The sequence below is a fragment of the Miscanthus floridulus genome, chromosome 3 (assembly GCF_019320115.1).
Source record: "Miscanthus floridulus cultivar M001 chromosome 3, ASM1932011v1, whole genome shotgun sequence".
In the NCBI taxonomy this organism is placed as follows: Eukaryota; Viridiplantae; Streptophyta; class Magnoliopsida; order Poales; family Poaceae; genus Miscanthus; species Miscanthus floridulus.
The window spans coordinates 116,112,145-116,129,330 of record NC_089582.1 but is presented as its reverse complement, the minus strand read 5'-3'; the positions used below and the strand labels follow the sequence as shown (position 1 = coordinate 116,129,330).

General features: G+C 44.6%; 1 protein-coding gene across 1 annotated transcript; it reads left to right on the top strand.

Moving 5' to 3' along the window:
* Positions 1–10,077: 10,077 nt before the first annotated feature.
* Positions 10,078–17,164, top strand: LOC136542160 (disease resistance protein Pik-2-like). The gene is made up of 2 exons (XM_066534470.1): positions 10,078–11,142; positions 14,659–17,164. Exons 1-2 carry the CDS (start codon positions 10,108–10,110, stop codon positions 16,486–16,488), a joined length of 2,865 nt encoding a protein of 954 aa, XP_066390567.1. The 5' UTR covers positions 10,078–10,107; the 3' UTR covers positions 16,489–17,164.
* Positions 17,165–17,186: the final 22 nt, after the last annotated feature.

Here is a 17,186-nt window from a genome sequence, read left to right as displayed (position 1 = left end):
TGAAGATGGCGGTCGGAGGATTGTTCTATGAATGTGTTTTTTTTCCACAGTAATTTGTCCATTTATTTTGTTAAACATATCAACTTATGTTACTGTGTCCATACAATATTGGTTTTCATTGCTTTTGCTTATTGAATAGTATTGTGCTCGGGATATATTATCAGAGTATTTGGCCAATAAAAGAAGACTCCATGTAAATTCTCAAGGCCTAAAAGTTACCATGCTAATCAGAATAAAATTAAAGTACCTCTCTACTTGCTGATAAATTATCCATCATTACAATTACGCAAAAAAGAATCTAGAAATACGAATATATATTTTCCCTAAAAAATACCATTATATATATGTCTGTATGACCACTACATGATATTAGTTAGTTGGGGATGTCCGTATCTGCAAATGACTCATTAACAGAGACAATTTGATAGAGGTGGCCGGTCTGCTCATTTTGTAAATAAAAAAATATCAATATATAAAAATGTTTTTTTTTACTGTCAAAATGCTTTCCATAGTAGTAAGGTAGGCCTTTGTTTTTTAAAGACACCAGAAGTACGAAATTTCGTCACATTTTCCTTTTATAAGTTCGGCGGTACGGTCATGCCTAACATCCCATGGTGAAGCAGTTTCGTTGTAATTCTAGGCCATGTTGAAGGTTCGTCGCCAACATGTTACCCATCTCTCTTGCAGTTTATATGGGGAAAAAAATCAAACACCACCGTGTTGACTATGTGTATGATTTTAGTACTATCTGTAGTAAATTTGCCTACAAATTTTTGCTATAGGCCCCAAACAGCACATGTCAATGCAAAGCATCGCGCAAGCAATGGCTAGCGCGCGGACTGCAGAGCAAAGCAACCCGCATGCAAGAAGTCTCCACGGCTTGAGATTGGGGAATCTTTGTGAGTGGACGGTATGGGCCAGGCCAGGGCCCCAGGACCATCCATCCATCTGGGGAGCTCTCAAGTGCATCGCCTCATTCGTAATGGCGTGCCCCCTTCTTTAATCTTTACACGTCCCCGCTCTCGTTCGCTCGCTCTCCCGTCAAATCAAGCTAGCGCAACAACCCATCCCAGCATCCCTCATCATTGGCACGCGGCGCCATTAGCGGCCGAGAACGGCCATCATTAAGAGGGCTAATGGAGAGATTAGTAGTAACGGTAGTGCTAGCGTCCGTATATCCGGACGGACGCCCGCATCCGGACGCCTGCGCACTGCACTCCGTTTCGCGTTCCACACGGGGCCCACGCCGCCCGAGCGACAAAGAGGTGAAGGGCGCATGACGCCTCTGATTCGGAAGGACCCGGTCTCGACATCGTATGCATGCCCTGCCAATGCCGGGAGAGACGATGCAGCAGAAGGTTAGGAAGAGAGATGCAACACCCGATCTACTTTTGAAACATCCAATTACAACAGTTGCAACATACATCTGAAGACAGTTAAGCACTTGAAACATGCTTCTATAACACTTGAAAAAACACCTGAAAATACTTAAAAACCATTGCAATCATACGCAACATCCAAATAAAATACATGCAACATATGTATGTGTGAAATATATGCAACATCCAGATAGACACACTTATAACATGTGTCGAAAACACAGATGAAACATATATCTGAAACATTTGAAACACTTGAAATTTACGCTTGCAACATGCCTATAAAACAATTGTAATATATGCAACATGTGCAACATCCCCCGATCTACTTTTGCAACATCCATATGAAATAAATGTAATATACATCTGAAACGCCTGAAACATTTGAGACATACATGTGGAATTTTTTTTAATATTTTTTGTAAACTAATTTTAAATCTAATACTGTTTGTTTTTTATTTTCAAAACTAACACTTTTGGCCGCACCTATTGCCATAGCGCGGTGAAACGCCTGTGCCGCGCCATGCATGGTGGCGCGGCGGGAGGATGACATGGCAAAGACAGGGAGCGCCGACCGGTGACGTGACAGGGCCTGTCGTGCCACAGATCAGGGCGCGACAGAGCCAGGTACGCCCGCCCGCTTCTGCTGGCTGTCGCGCCTGCATGTACGGCGAGCTCAGGACCTGACATGAAAAGCGATCGGTGCCAGTTAAGTCCCAAACAGTGGGTGCACGGTGCGCCAGACCTGTCCAGTGCCAGTAGTAGTACCCACACTTTCTGTCTCTGACTCTAGCTCGTGTGCTCTCTCCTCTCGCTGTCGTTATGGATGGATGGATGGATGATGTGACGTTAAATAATGGAAACAGCATGGATGTCATCTCCAGACTGCCTAGCTAATACTAGCTCAGCACTACATCTACATCTACACTAGTACGTCTATCACTAGCATCGCACTAGCTCAGCACTACATCTACACTCGCACTAGCTCGAGCTCGACAACGGCAAGACGTTCCAGCACAACGCATGCTGGGAGGACATCTGCCACGCCATCCCAAATAAATTAGTGTATTACCAAATAAAAAATAGGTTAGGTTACTTGTGGTAGACGTACTAGTATAGATGTAGAGCTGAGCTAGTGCGATGCTAGCTACTCCTGTCATCATGTGATGCTTTTGCTAGGGGATTAGATTAGCTAGGCAGTCTGGTGGTGACATCCGTGTTGTTTCCATTATTTAACGTCACATCATCCATCCATCCATCCATAACGACAGCGAGAGGAGAGAGCACGCGAGCTAGAGTCAGAGACAGAAAGTGTGGGTACTACTACTGGCACTGGACAGGTCTGGCGCACTGTGCACCCACTGTTTGGGACTTAACTGGCACCGGTCGCTTTTCATGTTAGGTCCTGAGCTTGCCGTACATGCAGGCACGGCAGTCGGCAGAAGCGGGCGGGCATACCTGGCTCTGCCTCGCCATCGATCTTGGCATAGCTCTACCGCGCCCTGATCTGTGGCGCAGTAGGCCCTGCCACGTCACCGGTCAGCGCTCCCAGTCTTTGCCATGTCATCCTCCCACCACGCTACCATGCATAGCGCGGCATAGACGTTTCGCCGCGCCATGGAAATAGGTCTGCCCAAAAGTGTTAGTTTTGGAAATAAAAAACAAACAGTGTTAGATTTAAAATTAGTTTACAAGGCTCAGTCGCCAGGGTGAGAGAAGGTGTCGCCGGGGGTGGGGAGGGGCAAAGCCGCCCACTCCTCTACAACACCGCCACGCCACCTCCATGAATCTTGCTCGTGCTCCATGTATCTCGCCTAGGTGGAGGAGAGGGCAACCGCATCTGCAGGCGTTGGGCACTCCCAACGCCAGGGTGGGGGGAGGAGCGCCGCTGGGGTGGGGGAGGAGGCCACTGGGGTGGGGGAGGAGGACGCCGGGGTGAAGGAGGACATCGGGGTGGAGGGAGGGGCACCGTCGGGGTGGGGAGTGCGTGGCCGACGGCCAGGGAGGCAGCCATGGCTACGCGTCAGGGTAGGCGCGGGGCGCGAATGCCGAAGGGAGGAGAAAGCGAGGAACTGGGTGCGGGAGTGAGCGAGTGAGGCGTTCATCCATTCTGGACGTCTTAATTGGAGCATTACCATAGTAGTAAACAAACACGCCACAAGTATCATACAACATGGTGGTTTTGACGGATATTGTGCATATTTATATATTTATTATATGTGTCATGTGTGAGGTGTACATCTTTACTGCTGCGGTTAGTTTGGCTTTGAAACTTGGTGGGCAAATGGTTGTGAGACGCGGCAATCATAAGACTGTGTTTGGTTGTCGGATGAGGATTGCATTGTATATTTAGGATGAGTGGATGCAGGTCGTGGTCATCTGTATTTTTTAGAAGATGAGTGTTTGGTTAGTTACACTTGTGGACGCAAGTTGAGCTGAGTCTATATTTGGTGGGCTGAATTTGAGGGCATGATCGGATACAAGATGCTACGATAAAACAAGAGATCCAACCTAGAAGGAACTAGATGGTTTTTCATTAAGAAGAGAAAATAGGCACCCAAAATTTAGACCAAGACAGGACTTGAACCTGGGTGGTTGGGTGCATTGCCACACCTCACACCCAATGTAGGGTGAAGATGGCAGACTAGAGGGGGATGAATAGTCCTTTCTAAAATTAAACGCACCGGCTAACCAAAACAAATGCGGAAATAAGACTATTGGTCTAGCTAAGACTACACCCCTCTATCTAAGTTCACAAGCACCTTATGAAGATCATAATTAGGCAACAAAGGTGTCGGGCTAGCTAGAGCTCATCTAAACAATTTTAGAGCAAGATCACACAAACCGATGCACTAGTACTTTGCACAACCGAGGGAGCTCCTACACAATCTAGTAAGCAAAAGCACAAAGTTCCTAAGCTCACTAGCAATGCTCAATAACAAGGCTACACAAGCCAAATTATAGAGCGCAAATTACTTAACTACACAAACTAAGCAATGTGACTAACAAGGTTACTCAAACTAAATTAGCCACGCAAAGGAGCTATTTCTATGCTACACAAGGAAGAAGGTAACTAGCCAACTACACAAGTCAACTAATTACAAGAGCAACTACACAAGTACAATGTATATGAAAGTAATTTTAAGCTTGTGTAAAGGGGATGCAAACCAATGGAGAGACAAGGATGACAAGGCGATTTTATCCCGAGGTTCACGTGCTTGCCAACACACTAGTCCCTGTTGTGTCGACTGCTCACTTGGTGGTTCAGTGGCTAATTAACATCACTCACCAAGCCCGCACATCGGGCACCGTAAGAACCAACCCCGAAAGTAAGGGTAACTCAATGACACACTCTACTAGAATTGCTCTTCACAATCCCCACGGGGTGAGCACAATCCCCCTCATAAATCCTCCTCCAGAGCACCGCACAATCTTCTCACGTGCTTCAATGGAGTCACAAGCCACCAAGCTATTTAGGAGGTGGCAACCTCCAAGAGTAACAAGCACCACCAGCTTGCAACTCAATCATCTAGTGCCACTCGATGCAATCTCTTAATGCAGTCGCACTAGAATCACTCACTCGTAATTGATTCGCACTCTTGCAAGTACAAGTAGTTAGAGGCTCTCCTAGCACTCCCTAAGCATGAACACTAAGTCCCAAGGGTGCCAAGCATGTGCTAAGGCTGACCACACACTCCTTTTATAGCCCCAAAGGCTAAAATAGCCGTTACCCCCTTTCATCCTGATTTCTGCACACTGACTAGACTCGCTCATCGGACTCACCCTAGAGTCTGGTCTAGAGTCCGGTCACTCCTCGTGTGCTATGTGTACTAGCCGTTCGAAGATGACCGTTGCTCGCCAATGGCTAGCTCCCACACGCGCATACTCCGACTGGATGCACCTAGGTCCAGCGACCGGACACGCCGATGCCGAGTCCGGTCACCAACACGCCTCTACACAACTGACCGGACTCCCTTTTATCCTATGACCAGACTCGACTCTCCTAGAGTCCGGTCACTTCCAGAGAGATTCTAGAGAGCTCTTTTGATGACCGGACGCATTAGGTCATCACTGACCGGACTCTTCGTGCATCTAGTCGCTCCTGGACGTGTTAAAAACACTGACCAGACTCTCGACCAGACTCGCGGGTACTAACCGGATGCGTCCGGTCATAAACCTTTCAGCGTAAAAACAACTATAACTTTTAGCTCCGAACTCTGATTTCGATGATCTTAGACATTTTGGAAAGCTTATTCAGAGGGCTACACAAAACACTTGCATATTTGATACAAAGCACAATGGATCAATGTAGAATTCCAAATCAAGAGCCAGCCTATAGTTTGGAGTACACCGAAAAACCTCTCTCTCTTCTCCAAGTTGATCCAATTCAACTCCAACAACTTCTCCTTTGCAAATGTGCCAACACCACCAAGTGTACACCACCAAGTGCAATTGTGTTAGTATTTTCACAAACATTTTTCAAAGGATTAGTCACTCAATTCACCACGCCACTCGATCCTAGCAACGTCGCAAAGTTAGATCGCTCAAGTGGCACTAGATGACCGATATGCAAACAAGTTTGCTCCTCTTGATAGTACGGCTATCTATCCTAAACCCGGTCATCAACTTCTCTACACGCCTATAACCGGTGAAATGAAATGTCTAGGTTATACCTTTGCCTTGCACATTCCATTCCATCTCCTCCATTGTTGATGCAACACATGCACCAACCAATAACCAAATGATATGATCCACTTCATATTATCACGTGACCATATTGGTTCATCGATCTTGACTTCACTTGTTCTTCACCGTTGCTTCGGTCCATCGGCGCCAAGTCAACACTCAACTTGCCCTTCACACTTGCAACTGGTCCATCAAGCCAAGTCTTATCTTGATCTTCTCCACCTTGATCATATGACTCCATGTCATGGCTCATATGCAATGAGCTCCTTCATCACATGTGTGAGCTTTGCAACATCTCCAAGCATTTCACCTCCATGGCAAAGGTTGCTCACACAAGATGTACCTGTGGACTAATCACCTATGTATCTCACATTAAACACAATTAGTCTACATAGGTTGTCACTCAATTACCAAAACCAAACAAGGACCTTTCACCGAACCAGTTGAGCTAGGCTCACTTCCTAAGATGCTACGATAGTGTTTGGTTGTATGTATTAGAATGAACATGTGCCTATGACGTGTGGATCCCTTGCACTGTGTAGCTACATGTGGGGAGCCAGGACCGGCAGATACGCTCGATCTAAGTGCACCGCTGGATGTTGCATGCGGCGATCCTCTGCATGCATGAAGCCAGGGTTGAATTGAAGATTCCAGCAACCAAACAGACAACTTTCTATGCACATACGCATGGCTAGGGCAGTGTTGCCCATATGCATCCTACCAAGCACGCCCTAAACATCTGTTTCTCTCTGCGGACGGGCACTGAGCAGGATGGAATTCATAAGAAAATTGCCTAGCCGCATGACCATTATGTGGTTTGGTGCCGCGCTCGGGCACCGGTAGTGTAAAACACGGCGTAGGTGACTGTGGCTACACGTGTGGTTACTAGTAGCCACCTATAGAGTGTTTACATGGCATAGGCTACTGTGACGTGTAAACGATACTAGGGGCATGTTTGGCTCGTTACTAGAGTTTGCCACAGGTCACCATGCCTCATTTCACTTAACTTTAGCTAATGTTTGGTTCATAGTTAAAGATGTGGCATGCCACACCATGCATAGGCACCGATGGTTCATTTTGCTTGTGATAACTTGCCTAAAGTGCGGTGCTGTTTTTGTGCACCACACTTGTGCGCGTGGTCGGAGCTCTAGTGTGAAAGCTTGTTATAGTAAGCCAAACAAGCCCTACATGACCAAATGACGAGGATGGCGCCCGACACCCCACTAATCGAAGATTAGGACATGGAGCCCTAGAACTAATCGGAACTCACCAAACCCTAGATCAATAGCATAGTGCTCTCCTACCACCTCTCTCTCTATTGTAAAAAATCGATTTGAGCATTCTAACGCGAAGAACACCACTGCTAGACGTAGGGCTTAGATGTCCGAACTAGGATAATTTGTTGTGTCTTGAGTGCTAAACCACCAAAGGCCCACGCATCGACCACGTCCGTATCGTTAGATTATTGCCGCGGAAGCAAACCCATGACATGAATCAAAACCAAAACCATCCCACCTTAGATTTGTAATTTTTGGGAGGTAGCCCAAGGCCCTCTTCCTTCCTCCTCGGCTTATAGTAAATTTTCTGAGGAGAAAGAAAGAGGTGTTACATATATATCTTGGAGCATTGTAAAGACAGCTCTATATATAGTCGTGTCTACAAATGATATTCAGAGCCGCCTCTATAAATGGATCTTTTCTAATGGCTGGCTTATCGGTCGCTTCTACAAATCCTAGCATTTTCAGAGGTGGTGTCTTTGAAGATGCATTTATAGAGACGACTAACTTTGTATCCTCCTCTTCAATGCATCTTCAGAGGCGACTTGGTTCACCAGCCACTATAGAGGTGGCTCCTGATTGAGCCACATTTGCAAAAAAAAAAAAAGATCGCATTTCCGAAAATTGTTTCTGTGTAAGAATATTATATATATGCACACAAAATGCATATTAGTGTAGTGGTCACTGATAGTTTACTAGCAAATTAACGCCTCGTTCGTTTGAACTGCTTATCAATCATGGTATAATATTTTTCTCTCATAATAAATCAACATTAGCCGATTTATCAGCCGCAAAAACCACCGACCGAACAGCACGCAAATGTAACCCTTGTTTACCACTCGACATGGAGGCCTCCTGTTCGTCAGAAAGTCCACACAGAGTCAAACTTGTACTACTTTCGTCCTTCAAAGAGGGTGCTTCCGACTTGTGTCCTCGTCCGCGGAAGAAATCAAAGGACAAGCTACACGAATAGTACGACAGGGGCTTGAAATTCCACCTAGCTCATCTTTCAGACTTTTCCCGTGTGCCATTATAAAAGATCGTAATTCTCTGTGTGTTTTTGAAAAAATTCAGCGGTCTTCAGCATCACTACTATAACTTTTTCGTGTCCTCCATGCCACTTCCGTCGGCTCTAACGCCATCAAACTGCAGGTGTGAAAAGACGAAAATGTCCTTAAGTTCAAATATGTTATTAATTTTTTTTGAGCATCTTAACGACTTCAAATGAAAAACTCAAAACTAGAAAGTTGTAGATCTCGTCGAGATCTATAATTTTCATATAAAATTTATTTTCATTTAATTCCGCAAAAAAATATGATTTTTCTAAGATATATTAATCATATCATATCATATTTTTTTACGGAATTAAATAAAAATAATTTTTATATGAAAACTATAGATCTCGACGAAATCTACAACTTTCTAGTTTTAAGTTTTTTCATTTGAAGTCGTTAAGATCCTCAAAAAAATAACATATTTGAACTTAAGGGCATTTTCGTCTTTTCACACCTGCAGTTTGACGGCGTTAGAGCCCAAACTGACGGAAGTGGCATGGAAGACACGAAAAAGTTAGAGTAGTGGCGCTGAAGACCGTTAAATTTTTCCAATGACACACAGAGAATTACGATCTTTTATAATGGCACACAGGGAAAAGTCTCCTCATCTTTTTCTTGGAAGCTCAGTAGTCATATACTCCTGCCCACTAGCACACGGCAGTGTACATATATAGCGCACGTTGCAAAACTTAATATGTGGCATTGCATCAGCAGCCTTCCATCAGCATGATGAACTGTCAAAGAACTTTCTTGGATGATGCTCGTCTAAAATCCCTGATCGAGTCACGATGACCCTAAAATCTAGGGTAAGGCTTCTTTCTATGGTTTGTTTAGCAGGACGTCTTCTAAGAGACTCTCTAAAATAGTTTCGATTCCTCTATTTTTTTTTGCTAAAAATAGTTTTTTTTAAAAAAAAAACATTTAGCAAAACTCCTCTAAAAATCGACGCTGCAGAGGAGCTCTGCGAAATAGACCTAAGACGAAGCAAAATCCGAAGTCCACGGAAGAAAACAAACGACAAGCCACGAAGAATAGTACTACAGGGGGCTTGGAGTTCCACCTCATCTTTTTCTTGGAAGCTCAGTAGTCATACACTCGTACGTACTACGGAGTACGACGTACTACCTACTACTAGCACACGGACAGTGTACCTAGCGCACGTTGCAAAACTGTGGGGCACTGCATCAACTGTCTTGGGGCGCGTTTAGTTCAGCTGCAAACTTTGTATAATATACGATTCTCTATTGTAGTATTTCGTTTGTATTTGTGAATTATTATCCAAACATTAACTAATTAGGTTTAAAAGATTTGTCTCGTAAAGTTAAAGCAAACTGTGCAATTAGTTTTTGATTTCATCTACATTTAGTACTTCATGCATGTACCGCAAATTTGATGTGACGAGAAATCTTCTTTTTACCCGGTGCACTTTTGGAGAACTAACTTGGATGGTCGCACCGAAATCCCCGATCTGAGTCACGGGTGACCATAACATCGATCTAAGGCTTCCCTAAGATGAAGCAAAATCGAAGTAGAGCACCACGGGAATCGCTATCAGCTTGCAGGACAATCTAGCTAGCAGGTCATCAACGTGTTTTGGTCTGTTAGTAACGCGCGTTTGCCACTGAGACTACCTATTTATGCTCCCGCTTAGCTCGTTGGGGCAAACAACAAACACACATACAGAGACAGAGACAGACAGACAGAAGAGAGATGGAGGCGACGGCCGTGAGCTTGGCGAGGTCGGTTCTAGACGGCGTCTTAAGCAGCGCCGGTTCTGCCATCGCCGATGAGGTCGCGCGCCTCATCGGGGTCCCCAAGGAGGTAGACTTCATCCGCAACGAGATGGAGATGATGCAGTCCTTCCTCAAGGTGGTGTCGGCCCATCCCGAGGCCACCGTGCGCAACGACATCGTGAAGACTTGGGTGAAGCACGTGCGCGACCTCGCGTACGACGTCGAGGACTGCCTCCTCGACTTCGCGCTGTACGCGGACAGGACGTCGTCCTCGCGGGTCGGCTCCTGGCTCCCCGGCGCTATCGCCGAGCGCCGCCGCATCGCCGAGCGGATCCGGGATCTCAAGGCCAGCGTCGAGGCGCTGAACCAGCGCCACCAGAGGTACCTGCAGATCGCCGTCGGCCCCGCCGCTGGCGTACCGGAAGCTCAGTCGTCGTCCGCGCTGCACGAACACGACGAGCACTCGGCGGAGCTGGCGGCGTTCCAGGTGTCGGACATCATCGGCCGGGACACCGAGATTAAGGCGGTCACCAAGCTGCTCTCAGTCAGCAACGGCGCGCTGCGCGTCGTGTCGGTGTGGGGGATGGGCGGCATGGGGAAGTCGTCCCTGGTGCGCATGGTGCACAACGACCCGGACGTCCTCGCCGAGTTCGACTGCCGCGCGTGGATCACGGTGCCGCACCCGCTGGACAACCCCGACGTGTTCAAGCGGCGGCTAAAGAAGGAGCTCGCCGTGCCACACGGCCACATGATCGAGGATCACCTGCGGGATAAGCGATACCTGGTTATCGTGGACGATCTACTTAGCCAGGACGAGTGGGAAAATATATGGCAGGCTTTTCGATTCCGCAACGAAAAGGACAGCCGTATCATCGTGACGACGCGGCGGGAGGACGTCGCCCGGCACTGCCACTGCGCTGGAGCGGGAGATGTGGCGGAGGGGAACAAGGAGCTTATCTACGAGCTCAAGCCACTGCTTAGTAAGGAGTCTAAGAGACTCCTCTACCAGAAGGTGCGTCCTTACCCATGCTCCTATACGGTCTAGTTCCTCTATCCCAAAAATAAAATTCTAAGATAAGATCTAGTCTAATTCAAAAAAAAAATTCTAAATTTAACTAAACTCGTATAAAAATAATATTAATAATAATAGTTCTAAATTCCTTGCAAAAAATAGTGATTTCAAATAGATGCGTTAAGAAATTATATGTTTATTTTCACACTATAAAAGAGCGAGTTTTTCTTAGGGGCTCTCCCTCTATAATGACAGTTTGATCTATACGTCGTACTATATGAGCCCCTCGTCATACGTGATCTAACTCTTCATTTAGGGGGTGTTTGGTTGCCCCTCCTAAATTTTAGTAGATGTCTCATCGAATGTTTGGACACATGTATGGAGTATTAAATATAGACTAATTACGAAACTAATTGCATAGTTTGCGACTAATTTGCGAAACGAATCTTTTAAGCCTAATTAGTCTATGATTTGACAATATTTTGCTACAGTAAACATGTGCTAATGACGGATTCATTAGGCTTAAAAAATTTGTCTCGTGCAGTACTCATGGATTATGTAATTTGTTTTTTTATTAGTATCCGAACACCTCACGCAACATCCTCTCGACACATCTCCTAAATTTTAGTAGCCAGATCCAAACACCCCTTTATAACAACCGTTCGATATACACGTCGTGCTATATGAGCCCTCAATCATCCATGATCTTACATGTAAGACGTAAGGCTCCTGTTCAATCTCAAATACGTCTCACAGTAGTTAAGTAGGACTTCTATCCGAGTCAAGTACGACTTCCACTTCGTGGTCTAATCAGATTCTGCTTCTTCCTTCTTAATAATAAGGTTCCAATTTACCTTCGAATCGTAGCTAGCTATCTAGAACCAATATATCATTATAAAATAGGAGGGATATAGACAGACCAACAAAGACTGTTTCTACATTCACAGAGTTAGTTAAGGACGGTGGATGAAAAAAATGTTAGAGCATCATGCATAGTCCTATCACAAGACTGCTTGAAATGCATGACACGATCGTTAGATAAATCTCTAGACCTCCTACGCCTAGGCAAATTAGAGAAGCGCATGTCTAAACACACTACGAGTCCAATTCCAAGATAGATTCAAATGTGCCGACGCGAACGGCCTCCATGTTAGCAACACTAAGACTAGGCACGCTCATCTTGCACAGTGAGCTCATGCACAGGGCGAGGCAGTTTCTCATGTAGGCAATACACAAGCATGGAGGTTGGTGAACAACGAGAGCATAATCGTGAATGTGGACAACCCGTTGCAACGTACGGGTACTTTTGCTAATATAATAAAAGTCATAGTACTTATTTGATATTATAAATATTAGTTTTTTTTTAAATGGTCGTATCGAAGATGGTCTGACTTAGCATGTACCTTCTCTGTCCCTTTTTATTTGTCATTCTTGCTTCCTGAGAAGTCAGATATATCTAACTTTGACTAAATATATAAAAGAAAATATTAATATTTATAGTACATAAATAGTACCATTAGATAGATAGTTGAATCTATTTTTTTATAATAAATTTATTTAGATATACAAATGTTGCTGATATTTTATACAAACATAATCAAATATAGGCATTACAAAATATATGTTTAATACCTATAACAAAAAAAAATACTCATCGTAGTCTCTTTTTGTTCATTTTTTCGACAAAATACACATATATCTATCTATAATCTCTATTTGTCTATAATAATCTATTAACTACTCCCTTCGTTTTAAATTATGAGCATTCTACCTTTTATAGATACATAGTTTTTGCTATATATAAGACATAACTTATATCTAGTACGTAGCAAAAGATTAGCAAAAGTTATATATCTAGAAAAACTAGAATGACTTACCGTTTAAAAGAGAGGTAGTACTACAGGAAACTATGTATGCACCTCGTATTAGAAAAACTAGCTAAGAAAAAAGAACCGAACCTGAACGAGCGCCACAAGAAAAACGCATACATGAGAGTTGAGTCCAAACAACAACTAAAAAGTCCACTAATATGAGTTCTAGACATCGCTAAGGAGTGTTGAGTCACATCTTTTTATCATGAAGACCACCTCGTCCGGTTGCTCTGCCAAATTTTGAAAAGTTCTCCTATTTCTCTTATTTAACAAATTCCACCAATGATCTATCACTAGCTCATCAGTCAAACTTCCTTTGGCTCTTGTCAAATTTAGCTCTCGCCCAATGCCACCATGTACAAATCGAACCATTACAGCGATGTTGTTCAGAAGATCAGGGAGATTTTTCCATTGGACCAATGTATTCCAAAGTTGTATTGCATATGGACAGCCCTTTCTTTTGGCTTCTAGTCAAAACCGAAAAGTTATATTATAACCCAAAAACGTATCTATCAACAGGGACACCTTTTCAAAAAGTTAGCTTTTGAGGTAGGCCCCAAAGTTTTTTTTTTTTTTGAAAACAAAAGGGCAAACAAAACAAGTCCTAATTTAAAATGTAATAGTCCAGATTTTCCTTGGATTTATATAGCAAAAATCAAGTGTTATCGGTGACTACAGTATAAATTAATTTTATCTTGTGACAGATTAATAAAAGTGTAAACAAACGATCAGATGTTAGGTGATTTGAAAAGGCGGGAACTTTCTTACTTCATTTGGCCATCACCATTGTCCATTGGGGAAAAAAGCCTAGAAAGATGTACTGCGATAAAAGAATGTTTGGCTTCTCCCTCCTCCTGTGCTTTGACTTCATTCCGCATTCCACGGGCTCTGCTATCCCAACGGCACCACCTCTGCGCGGTGCGCACTGAGCGAGAGCAACAGAAAGGAGGGAGGGGCGTGTAGTCGCGTAGAACATACAGTGACTGGTTGCTGCGATGTCATGTGCTCTGATCAACCAAGATGAAAGGTATGATGGCCAGGGCACTCGTGGTCAAATGTCAATGGAAGTGGCCACGGTGGCCGGTGGCCGGTGGCCGGTGGGGCGACGTCTCTGTTGGAGGCCAAACCGGAGCTCCCTGTCCCTGTGTATATGTCTCTCAGTGACCAGCTTGTGTTTTGCACGCGTCCACACACGTCAATGGCTCAACGCACTCGCCATGTTCGACGAAATGCATAACCTGGAATATGTGAAATATCACCAGACTTATCTGTCCACCAAGAACCAAGGCTGTATAACCTTTGAAGTTTTCTTTTGTGCGCAGCATCTAAGGATATGTCGTGCTTGTGCTTGTGCATCTAAGGATAGCTTGTGCGTAGCATCTAAGGATACATTGAAACACATGATTTTTGCGATGGTGTGCAACATAGCTTGGGTCTTTAGCTTGCATAAGTTCAATTAATGGATAAGCTTGTCCAATTACAGTTCTTTTTGTTTCGGGTATAGTATTGATACTTAATACGCATGAGAATTGACATAACACAGCCTGCTACATTTCTATTTTTTCAAGGGTCGTCTGGTATATTCTCATTGGTCCATTTTGTTCTCTAGGATATTCATTTAGTTGTTTCATTCCATCATTTGTAGGTCTACAAGACGACTAATTATGATTTGCCATCGGATATGGAGGAACAAGCCAGCCATATATTAAGGAGATGTCGTGGGCTTCCACTTGCCATATCTACCATCGGAGGTCTCCTAGCGAATAGGCCGAAAACAAGCATAGAGTGGAGGAACCTGCACGAACATCTTGGGGCAGAGTTGGAGTCTGACCTCCGCAATATCACCAAGGTGATCGTCTCAAGTTATGATGGCTTGCCGTATCACCTGAAATCCATCTTCTTGTACCTCAGTATCTTCCCTGAGAACCATGAGATCAGACGCACCCGCTTGCTCAGGCGGTGGATGGCAGAAGGCTACATAGCAAAGAACCGTGACATGCCTGCAGATGTTGTAGGAGACCGTTTCTACAATGAGCTCATTAACAGAAGCATGATTCAAGGTTCCAAGGCCATCTCTGGAGTTAGAGCTGATCGCTGCCGGGTTCACAGCATGGTGCTTAAGATCATCTTGTCCAAGTTCATCGAGGAGAACCAACTATTACTCATCGAGAAGCACTCCAATGAGATTCCACAAAGTAAGATACGCCACCTGGTGGTATCGAGATGGAAAGGGAGGGATGAGGAGCTGCAAAGAACTAACTTGTCATATGTCCGATCGTTGACAATCTTTGGGGATTACCCTGCATCTCTCGTCTCTCCAAAACTGCGGCTGTTGCGAGTACTTGACCTGGAGGACACAATCAATCTGAAGAATGATGACCTCAAGCATATAGGGGAGCTACGACACCTGAGATATCTGTGCCTGCGAGGAACGGATGTTTCTAAGCTTCCGTCTTCCTTGCAGAACCTTCGATATCTGGAGACATTAGACATTCAAGACACACAGGTGACACAACTCCCCAGGGGCATTGCCAAACTTGAGAAGCTCTGTTATCTTCTTGCTGGAGTCAACTTTTCAAAAGATTTGCTGCAAAAGATGGGATCAGGGAAGGACAAACATAAAGTCGGCCTTTTATCCTGTCTATGCTGCAACCAAGGTGAGTGCTGCAAGGTTTTCAATGCGAGTGTAAGAGCTCCAGAAGGAATTGAGAAGTTACAGAACCTGCACATGTTGGGGGTGGTCAATGTTGGCAATGGAAATGGTGTGGCAGGGAGGCTCAAGAAGCTGACGAACTTGACAAATTTGAGAAGGTTAGGGGTTGAAGGGCTTACTGAGAAACAAGGGCACGATCTGTGTCAATCGATAGGTGAACTCAGGCGACTGCAACGGCTTGAAGTGCGCTCTGATTCACTTACATTTCTCACTCAAATGGGTGAACTGCAAGTACCAGCACATCTTGTTTCCCTAAGGCTGTGTGGGAATCTGAGTAGTCTACCTAATTGGATCGGTTCACTCAATGATCTAGCTAAGGTGAAGCTGCTGGGGACACAACTGAATCAAAAAGACATTGAGCGCCTTCAGGACCTGCGCAACCTGACTTTGCTAGGCCTATGGGAGAACTCCTACATAGGTGACTCCTTGCATTTCTGTACTGGTACATTTCCAAAGCTCAAGTTCCTTGACATTGATGGGCTAGAGAAAATAGAGAAAGTGTCAATCGACAAAGGCGCCATGCCTGAGCTTAAGAAACTTTGGATTAACACGTGCCCATCACTACAGGACAATAGTTCTGGCTTGTCTGGAGTGCCAGACCTGTGGAACCTGAATGAGCTTCTTCTTAAGAAATGCGGCGAGAAAGAGAACCTGACGAAGATACTGCAAAGGCAGATCAGTGATCACCATAAACGCCCCAGGTTCCTCATTGGCAAGTCAATTGTGCCTACTAGCCCATCCACTCCACACACTGACAGCTGAGCAATGTAGATGCGCCATGCCAACTTATTTCATATATGAATGTATTTGTATAAGTTGTGTATGTTCTTGTTTATGTTCAAATGTAAATAGTTGCATTAATACAGCATTGGCTTTCATTACATTGAATTTCGGAATCAGGTGTTGTGGATTAAGATGCTATTGTAATTCAGAATACCATGTTAGACGCAATTATTGATGGAACTGGATAGATACAGTTAGAGTTCACATGAAACAATGCATGGACAACAGCAATTGAGCCGACTTTTACATACTTCGATTGCGTAGGCAATTTATCATCAACTGTACTCAAAATGTGAAGAACTCTATGTATTAGTGGGTATCCTCCAGCCACAATGAGGCTGCTGGCTCTATCTTCACTTATCAAGCAGTTTCCCTTCCTATCACAGCTCAGTAGCCCATAGATTTCTTCATAGCCTCCTTAATCCCCCTTCTTGCTGGCAAAGACTTTATTAGTCTACACACCCGCTAACATTTGGGTCATTCTTCTCCTCCATCGAGACTGATGGTATGCAGAGACAGTGTCTTGGAATCAGCCAGGGGTAGCACTGTGCCAGCAAGAGCAGCAATCAAGCCACATAAAAATGGCCTATAACAGCAATGCAATGAAGACGTTGAGTTGTAACTGACAAAGAAATCAGTCAGAAGGGAAAGGACTTGAATGTGTAATTCTCTGTATC